The sequence below is a fragment of the Ranitomeya imitator genome, chromosome 6, assembly GCF_032444005.1.
Source record: "Ranitomeya imitator isolate aRanImi1 chromosome 6, aRanImi1.pri, whole genome shotgun sequence".
In the NCBI taxonomy this organism is placed as follows: Eukaryota; Metazoa; Chordata; class Amphibia; order Anura; family Dendrobatidae; genus Ranitomeya; species Ranitomeya imitator.
In genome coordinates, this window is record NC_091287.1 from 376,140,797 (window position 1) to 376,161,620 (window position 20,824).

The 20,824-nt window shown below is 43.6% G+C and overlaps 1 protein-coding gene across 1 annotated transcript in view; it reads right to left on the reverse strand.

Moving 5' to 3' along the window:
* Positions 1 to 14,356: 14,356 nt before the first annotated feature.
* The window catches only part of CEP192 (centrosomal protein 192), a 310,915-nt gene continuing 304,447 nt past the window's right edge, over positions 14,357 to 20,824 (reverse strand). The window contains exons 47-48 of the mRNA XM_069731008.1: positions 20,407 to 20,465; positions 14,357 to 15,133 (exon numbers count right to left, since the gene is read on the reverse strand). Of these exons, the coding sequence (XP_069587109.1) occupies positions 15,001 to 15,133; positions 20,407 to 20,465 (192 nt within the window). The 3' untranslated portion in view covers positions 14,357 to 15,000. The remainder of the gene's footprint in view (positions 15,134 to 20,406; positions 20,466 to 20,824) is intronic.

Consider the following 20,824-nt stretch of genomic DNA (forward strand, 5'->3'; position numbering starts at 1 on the left):
AATCTTGAAGTCCATTAAAATTGTACCAGAATTAGATTAAGCATAATCGATAAAAAAAATAAACTGAAAATATTGCCCTTTATGTAAATTGCCTTGAAGATTCATCTGGGTGTAGCTGCAAAGCAGAAGTCAGGCAGTCCAATTCTTAAATGCTTCCATTCTGGTTTAATTGACTGGCACCAGGTCACATTCCACCATCTCCTGCTAACTCCTAAATATCAAATAAAACCTACAAGAGAAAAAAAATGAGCAAAAACCCTGCTGTGACTAAGTGAAAAAAAAGAAGCAAAAAGTGCATTTAAATAACGCAGTTTTTAGTAATACTGTTTTTGAACAAAAATAGCATAGAAGCCATCCCTCCACAACAAGGTAACTGATTGGGTCATTTTTTCTCTTGTAGGTTTTATTTCTTTTATGGCCAATGTGAACAAGCATTTATGAGCTGCATGTGTACCAACTCAAGTGAAGCTTTATTTTTGTGTTTGTTCTCCTAGGTATCAAAGTGTGAAGAGATTAAAGGAGCAAATTCATCTGGTTATGAGGAAATCTACAAGGTAAAGCCCTCTTGGTCCATGAATGTATACAGACACCTCCCTTAGCAAAGTACTGCAGTGCGCAAGCGCCTGGAAAGATCAGAGAGGCCCGGCGCCTGCGCACTGCAGTACTTTGCTCTGCCCTCAACAGGGCAGACAAAGTACGCCTGCGCCAGAGCCGCAGCGTGAATACAAGAAGAGGACGTCATCGTAAGAAAATGTGAGGCCCCGGACTGGACCGCAATGCCCATCGGACCAGAACCACACCGGGGCCGCCCCTGGGTGAGTATAATCTAACCTCTTTTTCTCATCTTTCAGGATACATGAATGCTGTAGATAAGCCCCTGATGCTGGTGGGCTTAGCTCACCTTTGATTTGGGGGGTGACAGGTTCCCTTTAAGATTAGAACACAATTTAGTTTAGTTCTACTTTTCAGTTATCAGGGGAAACTATACCTAATATTAATAAAACAACAACAAAAAAAATAACCACGAAGAGGGCTAGTTTAATTGTACAAAACACACAACAGACATTTTTGCAAGCCAAAAAAAAAAAGCTGCTAAAAGCCTGTGTGTGAAGAACACCTCAAAAGGGCTTGTCCACTACTAGGACATCCTCCTCTTGAACTAAATATTTTACCCAAATAAAATTTAAAAAACCCCTATACTCTCCTCCCGTGCTGCCGCCGTTCCAGTGGTGTCAGCACTTATGGTCCCGTAGCTCTGGTGCGGTGGAATGACACATGGTGCCCGGCGCCCAATCAGTGCTGGTGTCACAGTTTCCCCCTTCATACAGATTGAACATAAAGAGGGAGTCAGGGATCAGCTGCAGCCCAGATTTCCTCTTCATTTTCAATCCGTACGAAGTCGGAAACAGTGACACCAGTGCTGATTGGGCACCCGGGTCACAACACCCCACAAGAGCCCCAGAACCGCAGAGTGCTGATACCACTGGAGCGACGCCAGCATGTTTTCTATTTAATAAGAACCAAACATTTAGTTCAACAAAGGGTTGTTCTAATAGTGGAGAACCCCTGTAAAATAGGTTTAAAGGGACACTGTCACCTGGATTTGGAGGGAACAATCTTCAGCCACGGAGGCGGGGTTTTTGATTCATCCTTTCCTTACCCGCTGGCTGCATGCTGGCTGCAATATTGGATTGAAGTTCATTCTCTGTCCTCCATAGTACACACCTGCGCTGTGCAGTCTTGCCTTGTGCAGGCATGTACTACGGAGGACAGAGAATGAACTTCAATCCAATATTGCAGCCAGCATGCAGCCAGGGGGTAAGGAAAGGGTGAATCAAAAACCCCAAAACCCCGCCTCCATGGCTGAAGATTGTTCCCTCCAAATTCAGGTGACAGTGTCCCTTTAAGCATAATACTTATGCTCCATAATTATAAATACTAATGACAAAATAAATTGTTTTATTGTAGTCCACTATTTCCAGCAAACAAAAGGTCCTTGTCAATAAGAAGACTCAATCCATTTGAAAGTAAGAGGTACTTGTGTGGTCTAAAGAGCGATCACACAAACACCCAAGAGTGTAATTCATACAACGGTACAAAACACCTACAAAATTATAGAGCCGCTCGCTAATTTTTTTATTTTTTTTATTTATTATAAACCCCCCCTCCTAAATACTTAACAACTCTATGCATGCATCAGCTTTATTTTATGTGGAAATAAAGGTTTTGTGTGCAGCTATTTCAAATAAGCTTGTTTTTGGCAGTCAGAGCATGAATTAGGCATTCGCGAAGAAAAGACACACAAAGATCCTTTTCCAAAATAACAAATGTTCTAACATTAAAATATTAGCTGTCACTTATTTAATAGACATGGGCAAAAAAGAAAGTTTTGTTAACATGGATTGTCCTGACTACATTTGTGAGGCGCATTCACAGCTCTTTATGTTCACGTAATCTCTAGAATTGTGTTGTTGACAACTCAACAATGCCACTCGTCTGACGTACCTGACAGCTCCTAGTAGTGACACAGCTCTCACAATAAGGAACAAGCTTTTGTAGGATGAGTATTACCTACCAGCAGGCTTAAAGATATACCAAAGCTACTAGAAAGGTAAAAAGGAGCATGGCATATTCTTTTCTTCATCCATCTCGACCCCTGCTGTTCTCCGTTGTACTACAATGTCTGAGTACGACAAGTATGGCTGAGTAAAACTCAAAGTGTACATAGCCACCTAATTAACTAATTGTCCACAAGAAACAAAGCATTTCACGTTTTAATTAACTCAAGATAAAAATTTGTATTTTGCAGATATAACGGCAGTCTGCTGTAAATAACTTTTCTAGATCTTCGACACAATTATAGAAATTAATAGAAATCACAATTAATATCTTATTAGTTTTCCAAACTGATAATCCTAGACTAGGTCAAGCAGGGCTCACGCAGTCAAGTTACAGTTTTTTTTTTATTTTAAGGGTTTTCTACCATTATGAAATTGATAACATTTCTTTCAAATGAATAGCAGCTGATCCTCAGTACCCAGCAACTAAACAGTGTGACAGATGTGCACCACTCTATACATCGGTTATATCATCCACTGCCAGAACGCATAGCAACTGATTGGCCGAGTTTCTGGGTCCTCACCAATCGGATATTGAAATCCTATGTTTGTTAAGCTGCCATGCAGTGTGTGGGCGATTCCACTTAAAAACTGAGCCAGAACTATATCTGCAGAACTTCTTTTGCCTTACAGGGGATTTCCCATGAACAAAGTACATATTGATTATCATAGAGAAAAAGAAAAATACATGTGGATATCTCCAGGAGGGCACATGTCCTCCTCACATTGAACATATGGGTTAGAGAGAAAATAGGGATTCTTGTGTACTCACCGTAAAATCCTTTTCTGCGAGCCATTCAGTGGGGGACACAGACCGTGGGTGTATGCTGCTGCCAATAGGAGGCTGACACTAAGTGATACAAAAAAAAAGTTAGCTCCTCCCCTGCAGTATATACCCTCCTGCTGGCTCTCAGCTAACCAGTTCGGTGCAAAAGCAGTAGGAGATCAATAACAATATATGAGCGTATAGCATGTCATATTCTAAAAAACAAGCATAAGCTAATAACAGGGTGGGAGCTGTGTCCCCCAATGAATGGCTCGGAGAAAAGGATTTTACGGTGAGTACACAAAAATCCCTATTTCTCCTTCGCCTCATTGGGGGACACAGACCGTGGAACGTCCCAAAGCAGTCCCTGGGTGGGGACAACAATAGATCAGGCCCTGTGTAACCGCTACTTACAAGTGCGCCACCGCGGCCTGCAGAGTCCGCCTGCCCAGACTCACATCTGTGGAAGTGTGGGAATTATAGTGCTTCAAGAATGCATGCGGACTGGATGAATCCGCAAGCTTGCAGGCGTGCTTTGCTGACGCCTGGTGCCTAGAACCCTTGATAGACAGGGAGATAGGCTGACATCTAGCACGGAAGGACTCCTGGATGGTGAAAAGAATTCACCATGTTATGGTCGATGAAACGGCTAAACTCTTCCTGAAAATGACAGGAAGCCTTCCTCTACCGTCAGGAAGCCCAAATAAAATGTCCAACCTTCAGAAGGACGCTGTCCTCAAGACGTACCTACTCAGAGCACTCACTTCGTCCAGAATATGGGGGATCTTATTCCATTTTGTGGACTGGAGCCAAAAGAGATGAGGGAAGAACTATGCCCTCATAACAGTGGTAATACAGTACCACCTTGGTAACAAGGGATGGAGATGGCCTGAGGACAACCTTGCCTCGAAGGTAATAAGGGAAAAAAGTCTGAAAGAGCAGAGAAGCTAGCTCCGAAGACTCGTCAGAGTGAGAATATCGCAGAGGAGAACGGGACGACTTTCCCGGATAGTAAAGTCTGCCCGGATGAAAAAGGAGCCTACTGTAAGGCTCCTAGGAATAATAAGGTCCCAATGATCTAACGGTATGCGATAGGGAAGAACTACGTGTGAAAACTCCCTGTGAGAAAGTCCCTACTTGCAGTTGTGCTGCGATAAGGCGAGAAGATACTAGCTCCGCAAACAAAAAACGGACGTGGTCAGTGCGGATCTCTGAGGATCACTGGGGCCCCTTTCTGCTTCCGAAAGGCTTTCGGAAGCAGTGGAAGGGGAGTTATGGAAACTGGTACCACGGCAGAACCAGAGCATGGAGAGCGATGGCTCTTGGATCTCGAGGCCGAACCACAAACTCGAGTACATTGGCCTTCAGTCTGGATGTCATCCCACCTAAAACTGGAGAGCTCCAGTAAGGACAGATCTGATGGAAGACTTCGGGGTGAAGTTCCCACTGACTTGAGGGGGAACCCTGACGGCTGAATTTGTTTGCCATTCAGAGTTCTACTTCTGGGATATATACTGCCGAGATCACCGAATAATAGACTTCGGCCCATCAGAGAAAGTGAGGTACCTCGGTCATGGCGCCTGATCGTGGGTACCTGCTAGATGACTGACGTAAGGCACGGCCGTGGCATTATCCAATTGAATTCGGATAGGGTGACCCGCCAGAAGGCAGTGGACCTGATGTAAGACTACCGTTCGGATCTCCAGAACAATGATGGGGAGAAGAAGACTGGCATTGGTAGTTACTAATAACCATTGAACCAGGAGAAAGGCCCTGGATAAAGAAGGAGCTCAGAGACTATTGTCTGAAAGTCTATTTGACTTGCTGAAAACGAGCGGAGCGAAGGAAACCGTTTCCATTGTCGTCACCATTTTTGCTCAGAACTCTCTTAGCAAATCGAATGAAATGAGGGGTGAGTAATCAAGTCCTCAGAACTCTCCTTGCGCAAGCTCCCTGTTGAAGGGCCATGACCTTGTCTCGAGGAAGAATTACCATCCTTCTAGAAGTGTGCAGGATCATCCTCAAAAAGGATATCTGCTGGGCTGGAAATGAGGAGAACTTGTCTAAGTGTAGCTGCCAGCCCAGGAGAGAAGGTATCGCAAGAGATATAGACGACTCAGCGTAGTCCTGGAAGGGCGGCTACACAGACCAAACAGGGCAGGACGAGCACGCCTCTAGAGTGCAAGAGAAACATGACATCCGCCATGACCCGAGCGAACACTCTGGGTGCGGAAGCAAGGCCAAAGGACAAGGTTGTGACATGAAAATGCTGTTGACGAATGGAAAGGCGAAGGAATTTTTGCAGAGGGCAAGCAACCCGAATGTCGATGGATGCCGGAAACTGCACCTTTTTCTGTTGAAGTAATGTCTGAGCGGAGGAACTCCATCCAAAGAAGGAGGACCATGTCAAAGGTTGTTAGAAGTTTGAGGTCCAGGGTCGATCTTACTTTTCGTTCCCCTGTTTGGAACCAAGATCCCTTAGATCTAGACTGTGCTGGACAATCCTTATACAATCCTTTGTCAGTCTCCCGCTCAAAGGATTTGATTGGCCAGTTGTTTGTGAATCAAGGTAGTTAAGGTCTCCAGCCAGGAGACCATTGCTCTAGCAATCCATGCGGCCGCTAGGGAGAATAGAGCGCTGGACTCGAAGCCCGGAAGACGGAACGAACCAGATTTGCTATCTGACAGTCCGTGGTATTTTTAATTGATGACCCATCAGGTAGGGATACTGGTAGGAATACCACAGGAGATTCTACCCGGTTAATCTGCCCCATGGCAGAATGTGCGGCTGCATCAGCAGGTCATAGTCTCTTGCCATCTCCTCTTTTCACGGTGCAGAGATAAAAATTAGGCACCCTCGATCCATCAACCTCTTAACAGGGAAGTGGAGAGGAATTGTCCGCCTTCTTGCATCATCCACTAAATAGTGGTGATGCAGAGGGGGGAGCTCGTACGCCAAAAAGGGTGCCTCTATATGTCCACAGAGTACAGGTCTCCAGGTGGACAGGACAGGTTGTCTGGCGTTAGGCCTGGATGCAGAAGAGGAAACATGGAGACGACACTCCGTGTGCTCGTCTGTTGATGGTGTGGGGAGATCGGTGCCCTTTAAAGGACCCGTCGCCCTTAAAAAACAGGCCAGGCATGGCATCCCACGTAGAGGCTTCTGTCCAGTGAATCGCTTATCCGAATTGAATGGCAAATGCTCTCGAGGGAGTTTAGTCTCTGAAGCTCTGGCAAGCTCAGGCAATATCCAATCCATATTCAGAGCCTTGTTGTCATCAAATCATTGGTGAGGGAGCAGGAAACGAAAAACTTCCGTTTTCTAGATGCCTGTATGTTTCTAGATGCCTGCACGTTTCTAGAATACTTGCGGCCCCTGCTAGCCGACGGCTCCCATGTAAGATAGGGACCATGTATATTGGTCCTGCGAGCACTCCAGACACAGAGGGATTCAATCTCTTGGTCAGAGAACCATGGATTGGTCAGTGAAGAAGTCCACTGAGGGGAACTAGAGGATAAAGCTGGGGTCGGCGGCGGAGGGCTCCTCGGACTGATCAAGCGCCTTTAAGACCCGGAAATATTGGTCATACGCCTTTAAGACCAGGGAATACTGGTCATGCGCCTTTAAGAACAGAGAATACCGGTCATGCGCCTTTAAGACCAGGAAATACCGGCAATGCGCCTTTAAGACCAGGAAATACCGGCAATGCGCCTTTAAGATCGGGGAATATCGGCCATGCACCTTTAAGACCGGGGAATACTGGCCATGCACCTTTAAGACCGGGGAATACTGGTCATGCGCCTTTAAGACCAGGGAATACTGGTCATGCACCTTTAAGACCAGGGAATACTGGTCATGCGCCTTTAAAACCAGGGAATACTGGTCATGCACCTTTAAGACCAGAGAATACTGGTCATGCACCTTTAAGACCAGAGAATACTGGTCATGCACCTTTAAGACCAGAGAATACTGGTCATGCACCTTTAAGACCAGAGAATACTGGTCATGCACCTTTAAGACCAGAGAATACTGGTCATGCGCCTTTAAGACCAGGGAATACTGGTCATGCACCTTTAAGACCAGGGAATACTGGTCGTGCTCCTTTAAGACCAGGGAATACTGGTCATGCGCCTTTAAGACCAGGGAATACTGGTCATGCGCCTTTAAGACCAGGGAATACTGGTCATGCGCCTTTAAGACCAGGGAATACTGGTCATGCGCCTTTAAGACCAGGGAATACTGGTCATGCGCCTTTAAGACCAGGGAATACTGGTCATGCGCCTTTAAGACTGGGAATACTGGCCATATGCCTTTAAGACCAGGCCAGGTACTTCCTTACCCGGGTACTGATGTAGAGTCGATGTGCCCCTTTAATGCAAAAATACTGTCACCCCAGTGTGAGCTGGCCGGGTGGACCAAGATGGCCACTGGGAGCTGCAGAGTTGATAAAATCTCGCAGAGAGCGAGAAGCGCCAATTTGGGGGGCGGAGCCACAGACACGATGTTGAATAGGCCCAAGCCGGGGCCTAAATTTCTGTAGCCGGCGGGCGACACCAGCGGGGCGTTCCAGGCAAGACTTCCAGGATGCGGCCTACAAATCGGCCGAAGCCGGGGACTAAATTTTTGCAGCCATCCAGAGCGTTACCTCAGAGAGGTGGGCCATAGGGAAGTGGCTGAGGCTGCCTGTCAGCATGTGAATATCCCACTGAAGATGGATCCACTCACCATTGGTGCGCGTCCCGGCATGGAGCCGCCGCGGATGTGGGTTTCAGCGCTGTTCTGTGCAGTGTGGACGGTGCAGGGATAAGCCTCAATCCATCATCCGTTTGTTAGGGAGGTGGAGAGGAACTGTCCGCCTCCTTGTGCCATCCGCTTTCACAGTGGTGGGACAGTGGGGGCTGCTCGGACGCCATAGAGAGGGGCCTCTGTACATCCACGGAGTTCAGTCCGGGTGGACAGGGCCAGTTGTCCGGCATTAGGCCTGGCTCCAGGAGAGGAAACATGGAGGCGACACTCCATGTGGGCGCCCGTTGCTGGTGTGGGGAGATCGGGACCATGAAAGGAACCGTCGCCCCTGAAGTGAGCTCAGGCATGGATTCCCACGTCGCAGGAGAGGGTACGGGGAGGTATACTCGCCGTGCTCGCCTGTCGATGGTTCGGGGGAGATCGGAACCTTGAAAGGAACCGTCGCCCCCTTCACTCTGTTAATTAAAAAATAAAAGTTTACAGAAAAGTAAACAATAAAATAAAAACGTTGGGGTCTGAAACAGACCCATGTGCCTCCTACAGACACTAAGCAAGAACTGGTTAGCTGAGAGCCAGCAGGAGGGTATATACTGCAGGGGAGGAGCTAACTTTTTTTTTGTATCACTTAGTGTCAGCCTCCTATTGGCAGCAGCATACACCCACGGTCTGTGTCCCCCAATGAGGCGAAGGAGAAACTGAGTATAACTAATGAAGGGTGAAAAAACTAAAAGCAAGGGAAGTAAGAGGAAGAGCTGACGATTCAACCTCATTTTCAGCAGCTACCTCCTGCAGTGACCAGGTAATAACAGAAGAGAAATGCTTTAAGGAGATACAATAATACTAAGATTTGTTTACGCAGAGGAGGGGAACTGTCTACCCAGGCACAAGCATCCTCTCAAAGCATCTTTCGTAAACATAGTCTCCGATGTCCAGTGATTAATATTGGGGTTTACATCTATCTTATTTATGGGAGATATAATTTTGGTTTCATTGTGAAGGGACGAACAGAAAACATTCACTCACATCACTACACCATTCCAACCCCTCCAACTTAAGTGCCTGATAGATGATGCTACCCAGGCCATGTTTGATCTCTATGTAAAGGTAACATCGTGATAAGAAATATGACAATATCCACCGCCTTCGACCTCCAAGTGAGAAGATATCCTGTAAACAGACCTAGCACATCCCACAATCAGCCCCGACATGAGCTCATCAAGGAGAGGCATGCTGGAGTAACCTTTAGCTAATAAAAAGCAGTATTTGGGTTTGGGTCATTGTTCACTCTGGAAGTCCATAGTTCACTGTGAGAGTGGATCATTTTCCCAGTCGGAGTGCTTCCCCCCACTAATCGCTGAGCCATTTCTGTGACATCAGGTTTAGCAATTCTCTTTAATTACGGTATTCCTTTTTATTTTTATGTAATTTTATATATTGTGCTTTGTTCCTATGGATTTTTTTAATTTTAGAAACACTGCCTACCTTCCTGTATTTAAAATAAAATTAAATAGCTCCGCTCTTCTTGCTTTGTAAACTGCACCTTGAAGCCATAAGATTCCTTTAACAAATGTCCAATTGGCCTGCATAAAGAATTGGTGGTGGCAACTAGTAGTGTTTTTTTTTTTGTGTGGAGTTGGCAGTGACCATACACACACGCAGGAAAATAAGTATATGATACACTGCTGATGTTGCAGGTCTGTAATTTTTATCCTAGGTACACTTCAACTGTGAGAGATAATCTAAAGATAAAAAAACAGAAAATCAAATCACATCACATGATTTTTAAATAATTAAATTTCATTTCATTGTACGAAATAAGTATTTGATCACCTACAACCAGCAAGAATTCTAGCTCTCACAGACCTGTTAGTTTTTCTTGTAAGAAAGCCCTCCTACTCTGAAACTATTTCCTGTATTAACTGCACCTGTTTGAACTAGGTACCGGTCTAAACTAAAAGTCACCTGTTCAAACATCATACTTTGGGGGTGATTTTCTGCAAAGGGGACAGGATGACTGCATCGTATGGAAGGGAGGATGGATGGGGTCATATATCGTGAGATTTTGGCCAACAACCTCCTTCCCTCAGTGAGAGCATTGAAGATGGGTCGTGGCTCGGTTTTCAAGCACGAGAATGACCCTAAACACACAGGCTTCTCCATGCATGTGCTGTAACAGTGACACAGCCACGACACATGCAGCTGCGGCGCCGAACAGCTGGCGCGCTCCAGGTATCCGGGCTCCCTCTGCCGCTTAATCGGCAAGTGCTATCAAATTCGCTCAACTCTACTTACTAAGGAGTAAGAAGAATTCAAGGTCCTGTAGTGGCCTAGCAGTCTCCAGACCTGACCCCAATATAGAAAATCTTCAGAGACTCAATTTTGCCCAGTTACAGCCCTGAAACATCTGGAGGAGATCTGTATGGGAAGAGTGGGCCAAAGTATCTGCTGCTGTGTGTGCAAACTTGGTCAAGAACTACAGGTCCTTCTCAAAAAATTAGCATATAGTGTTAAATTTCATTATTTACCATAATGTAATGATTACAATTAAACTTTCATATATTATAGATTCATTATCCACCAACTGAAATTTGTCAGTTCTTTTATTGTTTTAATACTGATGATTTTGGCATACAACTCCTGATAACCCAAAAAACCTGTCTCAATAAATTAGCATATCAAGAAAAGGTTCTCTAAACGACCTATTACCCTAATCTTCTGAATCAACTAATTAACTCTAAACACATGCAAAAGATACCTGAGGCTTTTATAAACTCCCTGCCTGGTTCATTACTCAAAACCCCCATCATGGGTAAGACTAGCGACCTGACAGATGTCAAGAAGGCCATCATTGACACCCTCAAGCAAGAGGGTAAGACCCAGAAAGAAATTTCTCAACAAATAGGCTGTTCCCAGAGTGCTGTATCAAGGCACCTCAATGGTAAGTCTGTTGGAAGGAAACAATGTGGCAGAAAACGCTGTACAACGAGAAGAGGAGACCGGACCCTGAGGAAGATTGTGGAGAAGGACCGATTCCAGACCTTGGGGAACCTGAGGAAGCAGTGGACTGAGTCTGGTGTGGAAACATCCAGAGCCACCGTGCACAGGCGTGTGCAGGAAATGGGCTACAGGTGCCGCATTCCCCAGGTAAAGCCACTTTTGAACCATAAACAGCGGCAGAGGCGCCTGACCTGGGCTACAGAGAAGCAGCACTGGACTGTTGCCAAGTGGTCCCAAGTACTTTTTTCTGATGAAAGCAAATTTTGCATGTCATTCGGAAATCAAGGTGCCAGAGTCTGGAGGAAGACTGGGGAGAAGGAAATGCCAAAATGCCTGAAGTCCAGTGTCAAGTACCCACAGTCAGTGATGGTGTGGGGTGCCATGTCAGCTGCTGGTGTTGGTCCACTGTGTTTCATCAAGGGCAGGGTCAATGCAGCTAGCTATCAGGAGATTTTGGAGCACTTCATGCTTCCATCGGCTGAAATGCTTTATGGAGATGAAGATTTCATTTTTCAGCACGACCTGGCACCTGCTCACAGTGCCAAAACCACTGGTAAATGGTTTACTGACCATGGTATTACTGTGCTCAATTGGCCTGCCAACTCTCCTGACCTGAACCCCATAGAGAATCTGTGGGATATTGTGAAGAGAAAGTTGAGAGACGCAAGACCCAACACTCTGGATGAGCTTAAGGCCGCTATTGAAGCATCCTGGGCCTCCATAACATCTCAGCAGTGTCACAGGCTGATTGCCTCCATGCCACGCCGCATTGAAGCAGTCATTTCTGCCAAAGGATTCCCGACCAAGTATTGAGTGCATAACTGAACATTATTATTTGTTGGTTTTTTTGTTTGCTATTAAAAAACACTTTTATTTGATTGGATGGGTGAAATATGCTAATTTATTGAGACAGGTTTTTTGGGTTATCAGGAGTTGTATGCCAAAATCATCAGTATTGAAACAATAAAAGACCTGACAAATTTCAGTTGGTGGATAATGAATCTATAATATATGAAAGTTTAATTGTAATCATTACATTATGGTAAACAATGAAATTTAACACTATATGCTAATTTTTTGAGAAGGACCTGTACAGGAAATGTCTGACATCTGTAATTGCAAACAAAGGTTTCTGTACCAAATATTAAGTTCTGTTTTTCTATTGCATCCAATACTTATTTCATTCAATAAAATGCTAATTAATTATGCAAAAATCATACAATGTGAGTTTTTTTCCCCCAAGATTCTGTCTCTCACTCTCAGTTGAAGTGTACCTATGACAAAAATTACAGTCCTCTCCATTATTTGAAGGTGGGAACACTTGCAAAATCGGAAGGGTATCATATACTTACTTTCCCACTGTACATATACTCTATGTATTGGAATGGGAGGTGAACATACCTTACTCTCACTCTAAGTTCACCAATAACTGGCCTAGTAGTGGAAGCAGCCCATTGCCTGGTCCATCAGTTGTCACTCAATTGTGTAATTATCCTGACAATTAGAGACAGCAAAGTTGCGTTCCCCTAACAAGCAGATGGCAGCGGTAAGATCTGTGTGAAGCAAAAAGAAAAACAGATTGCCGCACCCACCGCTAGTGAAAACACCTGTACATGTGTGTGTCAGATATCCAGCGTATATGCCACTTGCAGAACTTGGGTGCTGCTACAGAGAGATCTGTGTGATCTCTCCGGTGTCATCTGTGCCAAATTGGTAACAGATCTCCGTGACCCCCAGCTATTATCCGATGCATTAATCAACAGATCTTGGAATAATAAAGGTACCTTCACACTAAACGACGCTGCAGCGATCCAGACAACGATCCGGATCGCTGCAGTGTCGCTGTTTGGTTGCTGGAGAGCTGTCACACAGACCGCTCTCCAGCGACCAACGATGCCGGTAACCAGGGTAAACATCGGGTTACTAAGCGCAGGGCCGCGCTTAGTAACCCGATGTTTACCCTGGTTACCATCCTAAAAGTAAAAAATACAAATGCTACATACTTACCTACCGCTGTCTGTCCTCGGCGCTGTGCTTCTCTATACTGGCTGTGAGCACAGCGGCCGGAAAGCAGAGCGGTGACGTCACCGCTCTGCTTTCCGGCCGCTGTGCTCACAGTGAGTGCAGGAAAGCACAGCGCCGGAGGACAGACAGCGGAAGGTAAGTATGTAGCGTTTGTTTTTTTTACTTTTAGGATGGTAACCAGGGTAAACATCGGGTTACTAAGCGCGGCCCTGCGCTTAGTAACCCGATGTTTACCCTGGTTACCAGCGAAGACATCGCTGAATTGGTGTCAGCGGGAGAGCCAGCGACCAAAGAAAGTTCTGGCCTTCTAGCCCCGACCAACGACATCACAGCAGGATTCTGATCGCTGCTGCCTGTCAAACTGAACGATATCGCTAGCGAGGACGCTGCAACGTCACGGATTGCTAGCGATATCGTTTAGTGTGAAGGTACCTTTAGTCCCACAATTTGATGTGTTAAAAAAAAAAAAATGTTCCTGTGCAGAGATAATCTTATAAATGTGCCCCTGCTGGGTATTGTGTAATGACTGTGTGACTGTACAAGGACAGTGTCTGATCATATCACAGCTCCAGGGCAAGTGAGGAAGCAAAAGAGTACACAGACAGGACAGCATGGGATCACAGCGGATTCTTTCTGTGAGGTAAAACATTGCTCTGCCTGCTTAAAAACAATGTTTACCTCATAGAAATTGGACAGCATGGGATCGCATTTGCTTGTCTGTATACTCTTTTGTTGCCTCCACAGTCCAGGAGCGATGATATATGAAGCACATGTTCCTGTATGGTCAGACACAGCCATTACACAGCAGGGACACATTTAGAAGATTTTCTCAGCACAGGAACCCCTTAATGCTTTGGTTACTGTCCAGTGGCTTGCTTGCTCCTAACAGAGATCTTTATTATGCCTTTCTGGAGTTAGACAAGAGCTGAAGCGGGGACAAAGGCTCATCTTCACTTCCTATATAACATCTTTGTGTTTCTGCAGCTATAGATGTATTACATTTGATTTACACATGCAAGTTAGACAGCATGGACACACCTAACGGTCCACACTTTGGAGTAATGTTTGAGCTGGAAACATCATTTTGGGTAAATAAAGTACTTAACAGTTTAGCCATTGCATTGGTAATCAAATGTGCCTAACGATATTGGAACCACTGCGTCTACTTAAGAAGCTAAAAACAGCAAGAACGAAAATGTGAGATGTAGAAAAGACACAATCAGTTTATTTCATGAAAATAAATACAGAAATACACCCTATTTGAAACAAATGGATTTTTTTTTAACAAGCAATATAAAAATACATTAGGATTTACAGTAATTTAAATTGCAAAATTAATTCCTTGGGGGAGAAAAAAACGTGAAAGGCATATCGAGAAGCTGCGTATTGAAATATTTCATACAGAAAACATGGCAAGCCATTAACACATTCATGAAATTATATGGTTTTGCTCCTTTTAAATAGGATAAATTTATACATTTCAAGCTGCAAATTGGGTTTGGGCACAGAAATATCTGAGGGAAAAGATGACTGCGTAATGCAGCAGGTACAAAAATATTGTGTTCGTCATCCAAAAAAGGGAACCACCGTCAAGAACACTGTTCACTTATTGTGTTGGTGGGGGTACGGCAGGGTACGAATATTTCTGCTATTGAACGGTATCAAAGGTATTTGTTCAGAAATACAGATGTTTGAATTGTGACAATGAGGAGCTTAGACTAACAGACACAGCAATACCATTCATCAACCAACATCCAAACAGAAAATGTATAGAGTTAGTGTGCAGCTCTTTGATATTAGAAATATGACATAGCAGCATAGTAGTGTTACACACCACAGACCATGTTTTACTTTGTCAGTGCTTCACCAACAAGTTGAATAGAGATATCTCCGGCGTCTGTCTGAACAACAAGGTGGCCTTCGAATTTGCCAGCAGCTGTAGGCTTGAATTTCACCGGCAGGTTGATATAATGGTGGGCTCTATAAAAATGAATAAAGTAGTTCCATTTAAAATACTATTTAATGGTTATACGTGGTTTTAATAGTTCTACAATGTGCAGTATCCAGAACAGACATTTATTTAATGAAACTTCATTGAGCTCATCAAAAAATACATTTCACTTCAGCACTTTGTCTTGCAGGAGACTATTTCGTCATCATTTAGCTGCACGTACAATTTTATACAAAACCTGCAAAAAGGTATAGAATGTTCTGACAAAAAAAGTGCAGCATATTGTAGAACAGCTCCACTGTACGACTAACCCAACATGGAAGAAGAAAGGAATGTGGGCTTAGATTAAAAGTATTATTTATAACATGCACCAGATCTGCATTATGGAGCATGTGACTTATAAGAACCCTCAGATGCTTTATTAACCAACATGAGGGTCATGATCAGACCTGGCATGCAGATCTAAGGTCAACTCAAGCTCTGACGGGATCTAGTGATGGGAAATGTAAAACTAATATTTATGCTTATGTGATGGGAATATCAACATTCACAGACTACTACTTCATTGATAAAATCCTAGCCTGGTCAGGGATCACTGTGCTTATGTAAAGTGGTATTCCCATGTATGGTTTATATTCAGCATTTATTACGTATGACAGTGTTTAAGGAAGAATCAGACCATTTTTCACTTAAGGTCCCTATACACAGATTAATGTTGGCAGATATCGACAGGTACCACATCAATGGTCAAATGTGTATGGGGGCGCTGGGTGATTGATGGTCTGGAGAGATGTCGATTTTGCACTGGCGATCACATGGACCTTCCGGAGATAAACCGCTGACCGAAATGTCAGTCAGCAGCTTTCTCAGAACACAGGAGCACTCAGTCCAGCGACCGCACCTGTGTATGGGAGAACTGGTTGTCATTCAGCCAACAGCAATCTAATGTGTACAGCCAGCTTTAGCCACCAGGTTTATTCGTATACAGTGATGAGCGAGTGTGCTTGTTACTTGGGTTTTCCGAGCATTCTCGGGTGTTCTCAGAGTATCTTGGGCGTGCTCGTAGATTGTTTGTGTCCAAGCAGCTGCCTGATTTGCGCCTGCTAGACAGCCTGAATACATGTGGGGATTCCCTAACATACAGGCAATTCCCACATGTACTCAGGTTTGTCTAACAGCCGCAAATCATGCAGCTGCAGGGACACAAACAATCTACAAGTACGCCCAAGATACTCCGAGAACACCAGAGCATGCTTGAGTAACGAGCACACTCGTTCATCACTATTCGTATATCAGAAGAAAAACAAAAAAAAATGGCATACCCAATTAAGTTAATATACACATCAAGAGATTACAGCCTTGTCATTTTTAATTAAAAACTTTAACAGTTAGTTTATGGGGGTAATTTATCTTTGCAATTTAAAAGGAATACAGTTAGGTCCATATATATTTGGACAGACTCAGAGACAACATTTTTCTAATTTTGGTTATAGACATTACCACAATGAATTCTAGACAAAACAATTCAGATGCAGTTGAATTTCAGACTTTTAGCTTTCAATTGAGGGTATCCACATTAAAGTTGGATGAAGGGTTTAGGAGTTTCAGCTCCTTAACATGTGCCACCCTGTTTTTAAAGGGACCAAAAGTAATTGGATAATTGACTCCAAGGCAATTTCATAGACAGGTGTGGGCAATCCCTTCGTTATGTCATTCTGAATTAAGCAGATAAAAGGCCTGGAGTTGATTTGAGGTGTGGTGCTTGCATTTGGAAGGTTTTGCTGTCAAGTAAACATGCGGTCAAAGGAGCTCTCCATGCAGGTGAAACAAGCCATCCTTAAGCTGCGAAAACAGAAAAAACCCAACCGAGAAATTGCTACAATATTAGGAGTGGCAAAATCTACAGTTTGGTACATCCTGAGAAAGAAAGAAAGCACTGATGAACTCATCAATGCAAAAAGACCTGGGCGCCCACAGAAGACAACAGTGGTGGATGATCGCAGAATAATCTCCATGGTGAAGAGAAACCCCTTCACATCAGCCTACCAAGTGAACAACACTCTCCAGGAGGTCGGCGTATCAATATCCAAATCTACCATAAAGAGAAGATTGCATCAAAGTAAATACAGAGGGTTCACTGCACGGTGCAAGCCACTCATAAGCATCAAGAATAAAAAGGCTAGACTGGACTTTGCTAAATAACATCTAAAAAAGCCAGGACAGTTCTGGAAGAACATTCTTTGGACAGATGAAACCAAGATCAACCTCTACCAGAATGATGGAAAGAGAAAAGTATGGCGTAAGGCGTGGAACAGCTCATGATGCAAAGCATACCACATCATCTGTAAAACACGGCGGAGGCAGTGTGATGGCTTGGGCATGCATGGCTGCCAGTGGCACTGGGTCACTAGTGTTTATTGATGATGTGACACAGGACAGAAGCAGCCGAATGAATTCTGAGATATTCAGAGCCATACTGTGTGCTCAGATCCAGCCAATGCATCCAAACGGATTGGTCGTCGTTTCATACCACAGATGGACAATGACCCAAAACAAAGTCAAAGCAACCCAGGAGTTTATTAAAGCAAAGAAGTGGAATATTCTTGAATGGCCAAGTCAGTCACCTGATCTCAACCCAAAAAAACATGCATTTCACTTGTTAAAGACTAAACTTCAGACCGAAAGGCCCACAAACAAACAGCAACTGAAAACCACCGCAGTGAAGGCCTGGCAGAGCATCAAAAAGGAGGAAAAACAGCGTCTGGTGATGTCCATGAGTTCAAGACTTCAGGCAGTCATTGCCAACAAAGGGTTTTCAACCAAGTACTAAAAATGAACGTTTTATTTAAAATGATTGAATCTGTCCAATTACTTTTGGTCCCTTTAAAAACAGAGTGGCATATGTTAAGGAGCTGAAACTCCTAAAACCTTCATCCAATTTTAATGTGGATAACCTCAAATGAAAGCTGAATGTCTGAACTTCAACTGCATCTGAATTGTTTTGTTTAAAATTAATTGTGGTAATGTTTATAACCAAAATGAGAAAAATGTTGTCTCTGTCCAAATATATATGGACCTAACTGTATATCAGCTATTATTTGGTAATAATTACAACCAGACAGTGATACCTCATTCTTTTAGTCATGCATTTTTATTTTGCGTGTATATTTTTCCTTATTAACCTATTTAGCATTTAGGCACATATTTTACAATAGCCACATGAACTATTGGCAGCAATAGACAGGTTCTAACTCACGGTCGCCTATAAGACAGCTTTCTAGACATGTTCTGGAACTTGTGTCAAATTGTGTGGTCCTGATCTGTCATTGTAATTCTGCCTGTGATAACAAGGAGGTCACTACAGAATAGGAAGTATCATAATAATATATTGCAAGTCTTCGTGGCCAGAGGGAACATTGGAAGATTTTAGCTTTTTTTTTTTTTTTTTAAATGGAACATTATAAAAAAATCATTAAAATATATTTAATCAACAGGACGTTAAAAGAAATAAAATTATTATTATAAGAGTAGTAATATACAAACCAAGGCTGTGGAGTCGGAGTCGTTGAGTCAGAGCCCATTTTGGTGGAGTCGGAGTCATGGAAATTGAGGAGTCGGAGATTTGGCTTACCGACTGCACAGCCCTGATATAAACTGAGGCACACACTCACACTAGCTATACACAGGCTGCTGCCTTCTCCCTTGCACACACTGATTGCTGAAGAATCCCAGCACAGCCATGCAAACGGAAGCTTCTATGAGGAGTGAATATGTTTAATAGTTTCAGTAGTGGATAAACAGATAATAAAATAAAAAAGGAGGTTGGTGAATTGGTGCTGGGTAGTTTTCTGTACAGAATTCTTAACAAAAAACTTTTCGTTGAAATATTGGATTATCTGTCATTCCACCACTACGAACTATTTAAGCACATTCAAGCTTTGCATTCTTCAAGAGTATTAGTAAAATCCAATGTTACATGCCTACAAACGCCATAAATCATCATCATCACCTATAGCAGGGGTCGGGAACCGATAAGGCTCTTTTGATGGCTGCATCTTGCTCTCAGGCAAATCTTTAACAAAAAAAAATAATGAAGGAAACCGCTGATTTCCAAAATGTTTGGTCCTTACGGCACCTCGCACCTGCGGCAGTCACTTGGGCTACAATCTCCGGTCACCATCCTACCACAGGACTCGACCGCAGCACCTGAACATCCACGCCTGCCCGGTAGAGCCGCACAGAGCGCCTGTCACAGGCCAGGACAGTGCTCCGCTCCTCTCCTTGTCTCATCTACTCCACAGCAATACCTACAAACGGCATCTCCTCACCACTTCTGCCCTGGTATGCAGCCTCAAATCTGGCGAAAGATAAGGTAAACACTGCTGTCTACCATACTATTCTGGCTAATATCAACACAGGCTATCCCAGCCTCATCGGTGCAAACACTCGAGTACTGCTTTGACTGACTGACTATTTTTCAGTGGGGCCACCTACAAACTGACCAAGAGCCTCCTAGCACTCATACCTGCGCTTGGTCCCTCTCCACCTGCCTCACAGGACACTCTGCTGGTTGTACTTGTATTTAGTTTTAAACATATTGTGGAATGGAATTACATTTTAAAATATGTGGCGTTCATGGATCTCTCAGCCAAAAAGGCTCCTGACCCCTGACCTATAGGATCAGTCATGTTGGGACAACTTCTTTCAAAAATTCTTCCCTGTAACACCTTGGAGATTTTACACCAGATGCAGTTAAAATGCCTCTTAATCACAGAATCAACATATTGTAGATCAATAACTTATCAGAGCTTATGATTAGATCTTGTTCCGTAAAGCAAACTACTGACTCCTTTGGCCATGTTTACAAGTCCAGTAGTGAAAAACGGATCTGTTACAAATTAAAGAAAAACAGATGGCTGATTAACAGACCCGTTTTCCGTAGACTTTAATGTTAAACAAATGGATCCAGCAGAGATTAGTTATTTAAAAAAGGACTAAAAAGTTGTCTGCAGCATAACTTTTTTGCCAACAGATTGCTGCTGGATCCGTTCTAACGGACCACTACTAGACATGTGAATATAGTCTTACATTACATAAATGACAGAAGTAGTCTTAGCATAGCGCACAGCGGAAAGCTCAAACACTGGACGCATTACCTTATCTGGAACAAAAAAAAAAAATCTTGAGTCACAAAAGGGAGCAATTATATATAATTTTTTTTTATAAAAGGTCCAGATCATGTCTGATTAACATTAATTACATTTGTTAGAGTCACACTTACAGTAAAATCAAACTGACTTACCTAAGGGAGTACTTTGAATGCTTCATGTGAAATGGCTCTTTTGGACTTACAAATCTCAGCTGGAAGTTAACACAAGACGTTTTTCTTTTAAACACACACCCATGCTGATTATTATGCTTAGTAAACACTTCATGCAGATTTCATGCAGAATACAATCACATTGTTGCCCTACCAATTGTAACAATATTAAATTGCACTTGGGCACAACTTTCCTGCTAATGCAGGGTGCCTGAAATGAGACTGTTTGCAGGCGTACATGATCCCAAACATGTATAAGCTCTAAATATAATAAGTTACCTATTTAAAATGCGTTATGCGGTCCTGGAATCACGCAGATTTGCCCAAAGTTCCCTGACTCAAACTCAATAGCCTTATAGCCATACATGAGGCTTTTGTGTTGGGGCCAGGAGACCTGCAA